Source organism: Pinus tabuliformis, chromosome 3_1 (genome assembly GCF_031772625.1).
Source record: "Pinus tabuliformis cultivar Carrire ecotype Pingquan chromosome 3_1, CPIR1, whole genome shotgun sequence".
NCBI classification, from domain to species: domain Eukaryota; kingdom Viridiplantae; phylum Streptophyta; class Pinopsida; order Pinales; family Pinaceae; genus Pinus; species Pinus tabuliformis.
In genome coordinates this window covers 5,709,579-5,725,097 of record NC_142301.1, presented here as the reverse complement: position 1 = coordinate 5,725,097, position 15,519 = coordinate 5,709,579, and the positions used below count along the sequence as shown (strand labels likewise).

Genomic DNA, 15,519 nt, shown 5'->3' with positions numbered 1-15,519 from the left:
CTAGAGATTTTCAAGGCATCGATATTATCTAATATAAATTTAAAATGCGTATGAGTTGACAATTGTTTCAAAGTTTGTTATCATTGTTGTGGGTGACCGCTCCAACTTAAGTGAAAAGGAAGGGACAAGACTACTAAAGACCGACAGTGACCAGGAATCGACCAAGAGAGGATTAATCATGACTTGGATGGAAAACGCCAAGACCAAAGGCTAGCGAAGAGGAGTGGCATGAAGATATTTCCAGAAACCATCATTTCAGTTTTGATGGATTAATTATGTTTTGTTGTTTTGATCATGGTATTGTTATTATGTTTTTCTTTCAAGAAAGGAATCTCCCAGCTGTAATAGTTAGAGGATTCATGCTGAGACAACCATTCATACAGACAGCGGTAAGCTTCAGCCAGAAGATATTTCTGTAACTGAGTTTCTTGCCCTCCCTCTCTTTATAAAAGGGAGGAAGAAACATTGACCCTGAATTATAGGAAAAAATTGTATGTGCTTATGAAGTTGTATGGATTCCACATCTACATCTTTCTTAATATGAATGAAACAGTGGTGATTCTCATGTTCAAGTATTACAGTTTGTTGTTTCTCTGTTAAACTTTCATTATGTTCGCACTTCCTCTTTGATTTCAAGCAATTGTAGCTGCCAGAAATATCTCTTATATTCTTACAGATTCATTGGTGTTAACTAGTTAATACATATGTCTGTATGCAAGTCTGAGATTATATCTTTAAATGTGCGCGTCCTGAAATCATAACAATCACTCTTCTTACATCCACTTGTCTATCTTTAGCTCAAATAGGTATAGAACTCTTGATGTTTCAAACTGTATGTGATGATTTATTATTATCCTTCTCTTCTTTCATTATTTTGCAAAATCTAATTAAACTGTGAGTCCTTGATTACTCGGCCTCCACTTGTTTTTGCCTTATTCTTGTGAGTTGTATATGTGAAAGGATATCAGAAATACATGGCTTATATCTTTAGATGAATGAACCAACCCATGATGTTATGTGTATATTTGTAATTACTATGTGTAGAAGATGCATATGATGCCTTTGGTTTCTCGAAAATCATATGAGATAAATAGAATTTAGATGTGCCCAGACACTGGTCTTATAAGCAATCTCTTGTAAGCAATCTATGAGAAAGACTACGCCTTCTATAATATTTCAACTTAAATTTTAATATAAACTAAATCCCATACATACTAATTAATTTAATATATAATTTATCAAATATTATATTTTCTTCAAACTTTAAAAATCTAACACTAAAATATTTAATAACAATAATATTTTCCAAAAAAATAACAAATATATAAGAAATTAATTAATACACATAAATATTAACACATTCATGACATGTAAATTAAATCATTTGTGCAGAATGTAATCTCCACCAAATTTCAAATTCAAAACTGATTAAAAAACTTCAAAATAGATCATTTCTGAAAAAAATAAATTATCCATAAACTTTATTAACTGATTAAACAACTTAAGAATAAATCATTTCTGAGAAAATTAAACCATCCCTTAAACTTTATTAATTAAAATAGTCATCCTCTTTACGATGTAGAGTTTCAGGTTTCATGGATAAGATTAAAAATATAAGCTACAAACAAAACATGTGAAAGCAAACTTGAAGATATTTACGAGACAATGACCATTCATACAAACGGTTTCAAAATCTTATCGACTCACTCACCATCGAGATTGGTCTTAAAATTTTAAGAATGGACCTGTGCCTGTGCCTAATAATGGAACACTAATGCGTTATTATTGGTCGAACATCCACAGATGAAACATCCCATACGGATACGATTCTTCCAGGTCATCGATGCCAACTTCCTGAGATGAACTCCATGCCCAATCATCATACTGCAAACTGAAATCCATGCCCACATATTCTCCAAGAACTTCAACTGGACTGTAATCGATCCATTCTCCACTACTCCACATATTCGTGCAAGAAGAAGTTGCTGCATGATGCACAGCAGTCTGGACGTCCTCCTCCATTTTCTTCTTCCCATCCGCAGCTTCAGGAGTTTTTGCAGCATAATCGTCACTAACGAGATTCGATACCGGGCTTCCCGACTCAGCGTTGAGATCAGTGTCAACAGAGCGATGAACGTCGCTGAAATTAAGCTTCGCTTTCTTCCCTCGAATCCGCCAGGCCGCGGCATCGTAAGCCCGAGCAGCATCTTCGGCCGTATCAAAAGTCCCGAGCCAAACTCTGGCACGGACCTTGGGATCCCTGATTTCTGCCGCCCACTTACCCCATGGCCTCTGCCGGATTCCAATGTACACGTACTTCTTCGTTCTTTTCCCGCCTTTCCTTCTCTTGGACATTTTGCGGTTCCCTGAACTTGCAGAAAGGGAAAAAAAATTAAAGATCCTATCAAAACCTTAAAAAATTCTTATTTCAAGAAAAGCAGGTTTTGAAACTAAATTACAGGCACGGCAGAGAACATACTAGTCGAAAGCTGGGAGCACAATTCTTGCGTGAGAGTCGAAGAGCGAGAATCGACCTTGTGACCTCGTCGACATTCAGTTGTCGACCGAACACAGGAGCAAAAGGCTTCTGGACGGAAATCGACCTCGTGACCTCGTCCACATTCAGTTGTCGACCGAAGGCAGGAGCAGAAGGCTTCTCGGCTGGAATCGACCTTGTGACCACGTCGACATTCAGTTGTCGACTGAAGACAGGAGCAGAGGGCTTCTTGATTTTCTTGATCAAGAAGCTGGTTGTCAGCCACCGACGACTCTGACATTTTGGTAGCCGTACCCTTTCTTGCTTAGCACAGACGAGAGCCGTACTCTTCTTGAAAAGTATGCTTGGCACTGACGATAACAACTACAAGACTCTTTAAGAGGTAACTGGTAATCTGTGTACCTGCTTGGGAAAACAATTTTTAATGTTTCAGAAGAAAATGAAAAGGCGCATGCGCTCTGGGAAGTACACTGAATTGAGAAATTTGCAAGTGGGCAAGTGGAATGGAGGATCTGATTGATTGCCTGTTGTTGTGCTTTGTATACGTCGGATTCTTAATTTGTTAAGCAAAGCATGTACTGTATCGTAGGCGTGATGATTTAAAGTCCAGGAGAATCTGCTCTCTGAGATTTTCCTGACGTGGATGGACAATAAGACGGTGCACTGTGAGCGGCGGCCGGAGGGGCTTTTTCTATGAAAGTGGGCCTCAGAAATCAGTGTCGCTTCGCGTTTCAATCTCTGGACCAGATTTGGAATGGATAAAAGAAGAGATTTCCCTCCGTATCTTGAAAATCAAATGCTTTACTATTTTTTTAATCTTTCTCTGTCGTTCTTTTGAATTTGAGCGTGCAGAACAGGAAAACAGAGCTCTCGCAATCCAGCGCCATGGATCTCCGTATTCCTATCTTCGCCGTTTGAGTTGTATCAAAGCAAAGTATGAATTTAGTTGGGATTCCAAATAATAATTCTCTGTAAATCAATTTGCTTGTTATTCTTCAGCATAATTCTATGTGTTTTTCACTTTGACTCGTATTTTCTTTTTCACACAGACACATTTGCAGAAGAATATTTATACAGACATTCACCTTCTCTGGATTACACTCTTCAACGTCATCATAAAACTTTATCAGATTCTTCAATTTTATTCTAAAAACCATGGATTCGTACAGTAATTTAACATGTTTATTCCTTATTTTACCAGATTTAGTAATAATGTGAAGAAAGTCATTCTCGGGATCAGCCACTTGAGTGGTGTAAATTTAGAATACAAAATTCTCTTTCTAAAGTTTTAATCCATATTAAAATTGCTTAAATATGAAGTTATATATATCTTAGAATATAGGTTTTGTTTTCAAATTTTTTATTTTTTTTAATAATTTCACGGGCTTACTCACACTTTCTTCAAAGTAAGCTTTACTCCAAAATCTTAACTTTTTTATAAACTTACTTTCTTCTTCTTTTTTAAATGCTATTTTCTAATAATGTGTGAAGTAATTATATAAATTTGATTTATAAATAACCAGTTTTAGTTATATAAATTTGATATATAAATTTTGCTTTTTTATTATTATTAATTTTAGATATTTAGCAACCTTTTAAATGTCATTTTTTTAGTTGTTTATAGAATAATTATATAAATTTGATATTAAGATTATTTAACTTATTTATTTTAAAAAAAAATAATAAATATTATATTTTATTAATTATATATTTAAAGTTATTTTTTTATTTAAATTTTGAAATCATAAAAAATAATAGAATTATACTAATTTTTAATATATGATTTATGTTTTAAAAAATGATTTAAAATTGTAAAATTTGAAGATTTGATTAGCATTTATTGTATTGATGATCTTCATAAAGATAAAGGAGAGGAAAAAAATAAATTACATAAAATCAATCAGCACATTTATTTTTGCACTTAATAACCAATATTTTATCATAAAATCACCTTTCATAGTTCTAGTCTCGTTCAACCTTATAGCTAAATAAGATGATTATTACTTAGTGATAAATAAAAAGAAAACCTACATAAACTTATGTATAATACATTTAATTAATGATACGTGGGTAAGTAATGAAAATTATGTATAATACATTTAATTAATGATACGTGGGTAAGTAATGAAAATTATTAATAGTTTGATATCAATAGTTAAAGTTGTTATGTTATAGAAAAAAATTAAAGTTGTTATGTTATGGAATTTTAGTTTTTTTCCATGTACAACATATTTATTATTATAATATAAAGATTATGATAAGATAAAGATTGTGATCATCAAATCTATATAAATTATATATTCTGATTTTGTATTTTAAGATAATATTTTGGAGGAATTTTTTTTTATATAAATATTTTAAAAATATATTTTATCACAATTTAATTAGAGCTATAGTATTGAAAGAAGGATTATTGAAGGTTTAAAATGTCTAATTTAATTACAAAAAGTTAAACTTTGAAAATTTATGGTTTTAAAAGAAAAAGGTTATCTCAAGTGATTTTATGATTTTGAAAGTATGTCATTTAAGTGATATTATATGGATATGAAGTTTGGGGTTGCAATATTTTTATAAAACATAGAGAAAAATGTCTTGTAATCTTAAAATTAAACTAAATATACACTATCATTTTTTTCTCTTTGAAGTTTCTTGGGGTAACTCAATTGGTGATCAAAGAAATGTGAAAATTGTGAAATTTGTGAAAACTGAGAAATCCAAGGTTCAAACTTGGTTTAACATGTTGTTGGGTTCCCATAAAAATTAAGAGGAACATATAGAAATTATTTCAATATTTTTGATCATACAAAAAAATAATATATTGAAACAAATTAATAGATATCTATATTTCCTTTTTAAGCTTGATGGTTCCCATAAAAATCAAGAGGAACATATAAAAATTATTTCAATATTTTTGACCATACAAAAAAAGAATATATTGAAACAAATTAATATATATCTATATTTCCTTTTTAAACTTGATAAATCAAAGTTCGTATATAGTGAACCACTACTAGTATAGTCATAGCACTAAATTAAAAATAAATAAATACTTTCTATATACACTTACATTATGTGGCAAAAATGTTTAACGAATTATTTACTTTATTTTAATATAATTGATCAAAATTATATTAAGAATTAGAACAAAGAAAAAATTATAGAAAACCTAGAGTGGTAGAGTATGAAGTACATATTGATGATGATGATGAAGTACATATTGTTGATGATGATGATGGTTAACGTCCGCTGAGACCAAACATTGGTCTATCGGACCTAAAGAAACAAATTATTTATTTTGATTTAAGATTTTATTCCTATGCTCAAAAAGCTTGGAGAGAAGCCTCCCAAGCTCACTATAATTTTGACATTGTAAAAGGCTAGGAAGGTCAGTATTGTAACAAAGATTGTGAAACTGAGATCTAATGTGGTTGTACGCAGGGCACTCTAAGAGGAAGTGGTTTTCATCCTCGATGTTCCTATTCTCACATATATGGCAGATCCTTTCCATCCATGGTGTTTTAGGAACTGCCCAACGACCTGTTTCACTATGGAGCTCATGAGAATTCGTTTTAATCTTTGCTATATTAATTTTCTTCTTTGAGCTACTTAAAATAGAGAGATACTTTTGATCTTCTAGGGTGGGGTTGATGACCTTCTTATAATAGCTTAATTTTCTTTTAGCTGCTAAATCTTTCTCACGCCACATTTTTTCTTTGAACTTAGAAGTAACAATATCTTTAATGTTATTTATGTTTTGCAATGCATCATTCTCATTGATCTCCCAATAGTTTAACCAGGCCCTTGTGTCTTTATGCCACCCCCGATTGACCCTTAGGTGGTTTTGGCTGGAATTTAAAGCTAGCTTAGGAAGTCTATGATCGTCTATGTTATTGAGTTTGTGCTTGTACAACAGAAACCTAATCATAGCAAGGCTCTCAATAGGGGAAAGACCTGCTTCTATAAGGAGAATAGGATAGGGTGTATCACTTTTAATTTTCAGGTTATAAGTTATAAAACGCTTCTGGATTTGCTCAATCCTTCTTCATGATTCTCTGCAGATGCTGCAACCCCAAACCTCACAACCATATAAGATAACAGGAGTGACTAAAGTTTCAAAGGAACTTCTTTTTATCCCACATTACGAGGTTTGCTATTTTACAATTATTTTCAAGAACAAAATAAGCTTTCCACTCCCCATTAATCCTTTTCTCAATGTTATGGTTCCAGTTGAGCTTGTGATGAATATCAATTCCTAGGTACTTGTAAGAATACACTTCCTCCAAGTTATTATTGTCATACATAAAATTAGCGTAAGTGTCCTTCTTGGATTTGATAATCATAACTTTTGTTTTGTCAGTGTTAACAATCATACCCAGGGTAGTGCAGAAATCCTTAAGAAGCCTGAGTTGCTTATCAAGATCAGATGGGCACCTTGCGAAAAGAACAATATCATCAGCATAGAGAAGAAGGATGATGACTATCCCAACTAAGATCATGCCATCACATCCTGCTTCCTCTAAATAGCCTTCGAGCTTATCGATGTAAATGCCAAATAGGGTAGGGGAGAGGGGGCAACCTTGTTTAACTCCGATGTTACACTTAATATCTTTTGACCACCCCTCATTGCTCTTTAGCTTGGCAATTACATTCTCGTATAACCTTATAGCAGTAGCTCTCAACTCGAGAAGAACCTTTAGCTCTTCTAATCTATTCCAAAGGTTGTATCTAGGAACCGTATCGAAAGCCTTTCTAAAGTCCACAAAGCAACAAAATAAATTGGATTTATCATTCCGACATTCCTCCACAATTATCCTAAGCGTAACGAGGTGGTCTGTTGTTGAGTGATGCCTTCTGAAACCTGCTTGGCCTTTAGCCCGCTTACCTTCACTTTCAAGCCATATGCTTAACTTCTTTTCCAAAATACTACCATATAACTTGGCTAAGAGAGGGCTGATCATAATTGTCCTATAATTAGAGGGGTTATTTGTATCCCCACTTTTAAAAATAGGTATAATGAGGCTCTCAGTCCAAGGTTTAGGGAACCCTTGCTTGACTGCTTGATTGAAAAGCTTGTGGATGTGGGGGATGAGGACAAGACCTCCAATTTTTAAAATTTCTGCCTGGTAACCTTCAATGTCCTTAGATTTCCCATTAGCGAGGCGATTAACCCCAAACTTAATGTCTTCTAAAGAGAAAACTTCTTTCATTGTGAGCAGGGTTTCAAAATTATCCATGACATTTGGCGATTCATAAAGCCTTTTAAGATAGGAATTCCAATTGTGAAGAGCAATTTTATTATTATCTTGAGTCTTCCTAGTCAGAATCTGCCTCCAAAATTTCTTAGGAGCTACCTTAGAGAGGTGTAAGAGATTCTCCTGTCTTTGACGAATGTACTGCCTCTTTTTCCTTTTAGTTAGGGCTTTGTATATTTTTATCTTGTTTATTTTAAGAGAATCATCAACAGCTTCCTTAATTGCTCTCCTCGCACTTTTACAATCTTTGTCATACCATGGATTGGTTTTTCTATTTCTTTTATTATTTGAAACTTCAATTGAGAACTTGTTAATAGAATATGAGAGGGTTGTAGTAAAATTATGATAGAGGTCTTCTATGTTGTCTATACTAGATAAAGGAAGCAAATTAGTTTTTAATTCATTTAGAAAGAGATCATTTTTATTTCGATCAAATATTAAGTTCTTTTGGCTGTAAGTATTATTTTCTGTGGGAACTCTATGCATGACAAAATTGAGAGTTATAATAAATGCCTATGATCAAGTTCAGGTTCGTGGTCGTTTAAGATGTCAAAATTTATTATTTCGTTGTATAATGGGAGATCGAAAATAACGTAGTCTACCACGCTGCTACCAAGTCCATGGATGCAGGTCATCTTGCTGGAATTGGGCCACTTCTTTAGACTGTTGCAAATTATGAGATCCTGAGCACTATAGAGCTTGACTAGCTCCGACCCAAACAAATTTTCCCCGAGGTCTTCAGAGCTCCTTTTGTACCTACTAGCCAGAGTAGGGTCTTCGTCTAACCAAAGAGGATTAGGGTTGGAATGATTGCTTAGAATAATAGCTTGGTTGTTTGAAGTTTGAGCATTAAATTCACCTATTAAAAGGATATTATCGTCATTCCTTAGGCTAGAAATATCATTCTCTAAACCATTGTAAGGGTTAGTTTTATCTATATTCTTCTTCTTATAGAAGTTAGAATTGATGGGGGGAAAATAACATATTTCTATGTAGGACTTTTTATTATTAATGTCACTGATCTCTATCCAACTATATTGGTTGTGAGGGTCATTTTTATAAATCCTAGCATGGGGGGAGATGTTCTTCTTAAAGTAACAAGCTATTCCCCCAATGCCTCTACGGGAGGATCGCTTGTTCCAGGTAGACCATAACGTAAAGCCATCTATGTTAGGGACCTTAGATTCTTTGTGCTCCCAAGTTTCAACAAGCAAAATAATATCAACATCATTTGAAATCCAACTTAGCTTGGGGCCTTTGTTCCACGGGAAGCCCCGACAGTTCCAAGAAAGGATTCGGAGCATGTTTAATTGCTATTGATTACTATCTTTTTGGTTTCTATCTTGAATAAAGGCTTTTCTATTTCTGATTATTGCCCATTTTCCTTCCTTTCTAGCTTCTTTTACCTTTTGAACCTCCTTTCTTAATTCTGCTTGATCTTCTGGAATGAGATGTTCATTTATGAATATTCCCGTTCCTTTTAGACTCGAGGTTTTACTAAGTATGTTGTACTTATGATTAGTGGAGCTCACCTTTATGTGGATTAGTCTTCCTTTATTCTCAGTTAATTTCCCCAACCTTGTTTCTTCTGTGAGACACACTGTTTCAATTTGTAATCTATTATGTAATTATGTCTGGGCTAAGGCTAAAGTATCCTCATCTACTTCCTCTTTTAAACCGAAGATTATAAGGTTCAAGGCCATTTTGTTACGTTTAGTGGTCTAATTCTATTATTTTTTTCATTTCATCTTTAATTGGTTTAATATCTAACTTATCTACCACATTATTTAGGCTGAGGTGGCTATTAACTTTTTCTTCTAGTTCTTTAATCATGTCTTTCATTTTAAGACTCTCTAAAGTATTAGCATCTCCTTGCTGGGATGGTTGGTTAGTATCTTGGTTTAGTTTTTCTATAACCTACAATCTAGTCTCCATTGCCTCCATTTTATTCTCCAGTAGTTCTATTTATTTTCTATTTGTTTTTGGATCGTGTCTTCAAGAGATGCAAATTTATTTTCCAGCATGGCTTCTAACTATTTTTGTAGCTTGGCTTCTCTTTCTTCTCTACGTTTCTCTAAAGACTCTATATACTCATAAAGGCCTTGTAGGGTAACTGTGCTAGGTCTGCCCTTGGTAATCTTTGGTAACTGTGGTGAAATATTCATACTTGAAGTTATATGAGCAAATATGTATTAGAAAAAGAAAAAGATAAGGAATGTGTGCACCTGATATCAGAAAACCTGACTGCAGATTGCCCGTGCCCACCGCAGCTCGCAGACCGAAGAATATATGCGAAGAATATATAGAGTACGTTTTTAACTCTTTCACCGAGCCTCAGAACTCTTTCACCGAAGAATATATGCGAATAATATATAGAGTACGTTTTTAACTCTTTCACCGAGCCTCAGAACTCTTTCACCGAAGAATATATAAATTACATGTTTAACTCTTTCACCGAGCCTCAGAACTCTTTCACCGAAGTATATATAGAGTATGTGTTTAACTCTTTCACCGAGCCTCAGAACTCTTTCACCGAAGAATATATGCGAAGAATATATAGAGTACGTTTTTAACTCTTTCACCGAGCCTCAGAACTCTTTCACCGAAGAATATATGCGAAGAATATATAAAGTACGTGTTTAACTCTTTCACTGAGCCTCAGAACTCTTTCACCGAAGAATATATGCGAAGAATATATAGAGTACGTTTTTAACTCTTTCACCAAAGTATATATAGAGTACGTGTTTAACTCTTTCGAAGATTATTATTATGTTGAATTTTTATTATTTTTTACAAAATACTAGGAGTGATAAACTATGAATTGAATTAATGGTGGTTGAAATTGCAAAAAAAACTAGTAGTAAGTGTAAAACCCACATGAGAGATGGAGGATTGAATGGCTCACGAATATCAGATTAAAAAATGTGAATAAAATGACTTGCATAGTCACCATATGCCACCTATTGCAGGTCTTGGAATTCTCATTCAAATCCACACCATTTTCTAGAAGAATTATCTGTTGTGGAAGGTTAATTTCCAAGTTCTATTTAAATGGTCACGATTGATGTGGTTAGAATAGGGTATGCTAAGAGTTGAACCAGAGCTACAGTTTTCGCAACAAATAGGGTTACATGCTAAGGAACATTAGGATGCACTTCTAATCTACAATCCTTTCACACTAGTTAATGGAGGAAGACTTGGTCGGTTTTTTTTTTTTATGATCGACTAGAGGACTTGAAATTTTGTCTTGAACCAGTGGACATCCACAAGACTCTAGACCCATCTCTCCTTTATATGTTGAGTCAAACTCTGCACTAATCATAAATGTCTATTCAGATCTTTTTGGTGAGTTGGTTCAATCTCAATAACCACTAGTCAGTTGAATTAGCCACTTAGAGCTTTGAATTAGGGATTGCATTTACATTATCTTGGCATATCTTTCAAGTCTTGGATGGGAGGGATTTCCTAAGTATGCTTTGAGAGATCTGTCATGTGAAAGTAATCCCTCCCCACATATAAATTCGATGATGGGTTTAATATTTCCTTATGTGAATAAAACATATGCTTTTAATGTAGCATCCCTAGATATGATAGTAGGATTTTCAATTTATGGTTTCAATGGAGGAAGTTCAAATGGCCACTAGAGCCTTAGGTTCATCAAACTAGATTTAATAATGATCTAATGACTGTACAATTATTTGCATTCCCACCACTTATCCTAGAGCCTTTGCACTGTAAGGATATGATTCAGGTGGATATTTTTGGCCACCCACTTATTCCACTTAGACCCCCAACACTGTTTCCTATCAGTTTCATATTTTTCAACACAGTCTCCTATTTCGGCAATTTTCTATTTTTGGTAGTTTTCATGTCCTAAAATTTTAGAGTCATTTTGAGGCCCTAAACGACGTTGTTTAGGAAAATGGGAAAACTTGTAATTGAAAGTTGTTATCCTTGGATAGACCTTTCTAACATGATATGGTGCACACTAAACAGAGATCGTATGCCAAAGTTATGACCCCGAGAATTTGATGTTCCAACTAACCCCATTGGGGTCGATAAGCTTTTGGTGCTTCATCTCCTAAGGTTAGGTTTCTGGATGTCTAGGGTTTCTCATTGCTTATTCATGATAAAAATGCCTCAAAGTGTCATTGTAACACAATTTAGAACACATGTAGCCTTCACATCTCTTCTCAGATATAACCAACCACTGCCCGAGCTAGTTTGCTTTCATTCTATATTTAAGAAGTTTTTAGTATTTTTCTATTTATTAATTGAAGTTCAGTTTCGTTGTATCTATGTGTTTTTTTTCAAATTTGTATTTCATTCCATTCCTTCATAAATATGGATCAGTGGTATCAAAGCGCTCTTCTCTTTCTTTGTTTTTATGTGCATGTCCCGAACGAGGTTGGGATAGAAGGAGTTGAGACTTGAACTACTTGAGCCCTTGCAAGATCGTCCTCACTGACCCCGACAACCTCTCATGGTGGAAGAAAAGAAAGATGAGGGAGTAAGAAATCCTATCAAATTGTTGCTTGAAGAAGCCCTCCAGCGACAAAGGAATGAAATTATGGATAACTTTTCTCATAACCTTCGGCAATTACCAATGGGTGACGCATCTTCACCCAGCAATGACTTTGGAGGTGTTGCCCCCTTCAAGGTACAAGTTAACTTTGATATTCTTATCTTTGAAGGCTAGATTGATGCATATGCTCTAGATAAATGGTTAAATATACTAGGAGGATATTTTTTGGTCCATGCTTTTTCTTATAAAGAAAATATTACTTTTACACTGCTTAAAGTCGCCTCCCATATCTAGGACTGGTGGGAAACTTACTGTGAGAAAAGGGCTACAAAGGATTCTGCATTATTTTCAATCATACCCTCTTAGAACTCTTTTAAGGATGTTTTTAAGGAAAAATATTACCTTGTTGACAACTACAAAGATAAATGTATAAAACATACCACATCACGACAAGAAAGGGACCAAGACATGCCAAAGTTCACAAATATCTTTCATACTCTACACACGAATTTGGGTATCAAGGGCTTTGAGTGACATCTGGTGCTCACGTATTGTAGTTGTATGCACAAATACATCCAAACAAAGATGAAGTTCTAGACATCTCCTCACTTGGTGCTACATATGCTACCCAAATCGAACAAAAATTTAAATAAAATAAGTGAGACTTCGGTTCTGTGAATCTAAAGTAGGGCAAGGGAACCCCCACATCACAGAACAAAGGAAAAAGTCAAGGTGGAATAGTCCAAGATAACCCATCAAAGTCGTAAGTAAAGAATATAAATGGTAAAATGAAGAAGAACATGGGAAAGTGGTGTGATTTCCACAAGAGCCTTACTCATAACACAAATGAGTGTCGTGCAAAGCAGTTACTGGTGATCGAAATGAAAGCTTCAGAGTCAGATGCAGGTTTTGACTTTGAACCAAAACCCAACAAGGGGAAATAGATCATTGTTGTAGAACTTAGTGTCATTGTGGCTACCACCATGGTCCAACACAAGGAGCCTAAAGATCCGAAGGAAGGTGAGCATCTCTTTCACATGTGGGTAAAGGGGACTCTCCTACATCGATTTAAGAAGAAAATTCAAAGTTTTCATTATTATAAATTTCGGTCTTTGACTTATTGGTTGAATTCAACCAATTAAGGGCTCCCGCAATGAGCCGACTAAGGTGTTGAGAGTAGGTTTTAACCATGTACATAAATTACCTACAAACGAATTCTTAAAACATAAAAATAAAATGGCAAGAACATAAACAGATTTTCCCCTGGATCATAAAACCGGGACTACCAGATTGATTTTTCATTATATTATTTTCAATGTTACAATACATATATAACAATGTCGAAGCATTCATAAACCCCAATCCACTAACCCTGGATTAGAACATAATTGTTGTTCCCTTGACCAGATCTACAAAATACTATGGGCAAAAACCATCATACCCAAAACCATGTGCAAACTCCATGCACAAAACCATGGGTAGGTTTGCCCACCATCTTTGGGTTCACCCCCCATCCTTGGGTCCACATAAAAAAATTCTCAGGGTGATGCCACGAACTCCATGTAGGGAAGCTTCCGCCCCCTTGCAAACCCCCAACAGGGAGGATTGCCACCCCCCACTGCACCTAGCGCAACATACAATACATGGATCTAGTCGTGGAAAGAATATAACACATACCCAACATTGAACAGGAATGTTGACCGATCAACTTGGTCGAATATTAATTGACCTTACTATGATTTTGAACCCAAATTCAAGTTAGCACATTTTCAGTACTTAGTTGGAAAATGCGACTAACAAAGAATATATGTGGACAATATTAAACTTGGTTATATTGTCGAACTATTACACATTGCATCCATGTATATGTCTAATTGTTCCTTGAGACAAACTTTGACTCGACTTGTGTTGATTTTGAAGTTGAATAGTTGAGTGTTTCCCATGACCAAGTTGAATCGGCCAAGGAGGAGGCACTTAAGTGGAGGGGAAAGCATGATCTAGTGGTGAAGGAATCTCAAACATCATTACAAAGGGCTACATCACTTCATGAGCATGCTAGCAAGCATAGCTAAGAGAGGATACCCTAAGAGCAGAGTTTTCAGCCACCATAACACAAAAGGAGAATGAAGTCAAGGATTCTCTCACAAGGCTTGAACATGTTGATCATCGTCTAGGTGCATTAAATCTACAACTAAAGGAACAAGGGGAATAAACTAAGGGCTCAAGAATTGGATTCTCTAGTTAGTTTGCATTATTCTTTTTGCTACGTTGTAGAATGTTTAAGATGACTTTGCCAATGACAAAGAAAAATTTTAATCCCAGTAAAATTTTATTGATTGTCTGAGATGCTTAAGGAAAATCTGAAATTTGTTGGTAAAAGAATCTAATTACTGGTAGATGTTTCTAGCCAACATAAAAATAAAAATAAAAATGAAAGAGGAGAGCCCAATAAATTACAATGGCGTCTTAATTCTGTTGAGAGCTTGGTCGAATTATTACTATAATTTGTCGATAAATGCACATGTTGGGTATCAAAGGTGTTAGGTTCCTATACCAATAGAAGTCATAATTTTGAATGACTAAGGTTAAGCCTTGTAATATTGTACATACCTTTGCTTTCTGCAAATTTTTTCCATATTAAAAAATTAAAAAATGTAAAGAGGGTATGTCCTAAAAGAAATATCAAAGGACAAAAAGAACAAGAGAAGGTCAGAAAATGAAAATATATGAACCCCAAAAACAAAAAGAGACCATGAAAGTGTGCAAGTCTAAATGCCACTACTATTTACTTTTATGCATAATAATGATTGTGTGCAGCTTGTTATTCATGCCACAATCCATGGTAATCAAACTGTTTAATCTTGGTTATTTCATTTACTTTGAATTTTATGTTTATAGTTAGGGAATAAAATCTTACCAAACAGTTTAATCTTTGCAGATCATTAGATAGGTAGAGAAAATAAAAGGAGCTCATCAGTTTAATCTGAGCCCTTGGATGATATAAGGTTAGAATTATATAGATTACTTTCAAAAGAAAAAAGGATGAGAAGGGTTTACTAGTCTAAATGCACCCAAATAAAATGAAGAAAAAATGGTAGGGTAAGTAATGGGTAATTAGAAGAAAGGTTGCTGAAGTATAAAGTTGGTTGGATCAAAACACATGCATCATGCTTAGACACATATTTATATATGTATGTTCAACTATTGAATAAAAAACAAAGGTTTGCAAGTTAATAAGATTAACT

At 34.4% G+C, this 15,519-nt stretch overlaps 1 protein-coding gene across 1 annotated transcript; it reads right to left on the bottom strand.

The window, feature by feature from the left end:
* Nucleotides 1-1,531: 1,531 nt before the first annotated feature.
* Nucleotides 1,532-2,376, bottom strand: LOC149185496 (ethylene-responsive transcription factor ERF071-like). The gene has a single exon (XM_089412420.1). The coding sequence runs from the start codon at nucleotides 2,353-2,355 to the stop codon at nucleotides 1,783-1,785; it is 573 nt and encodes a 190-aa protein (XP_089268546.1). The 5' UTR covers nucleotides 2,356-2,376; the 3' UTR covers nucleotides 1,532-1,782.
* Nucleotides 2,377-15,519: the final 13,143 nt, after the last annotated feature.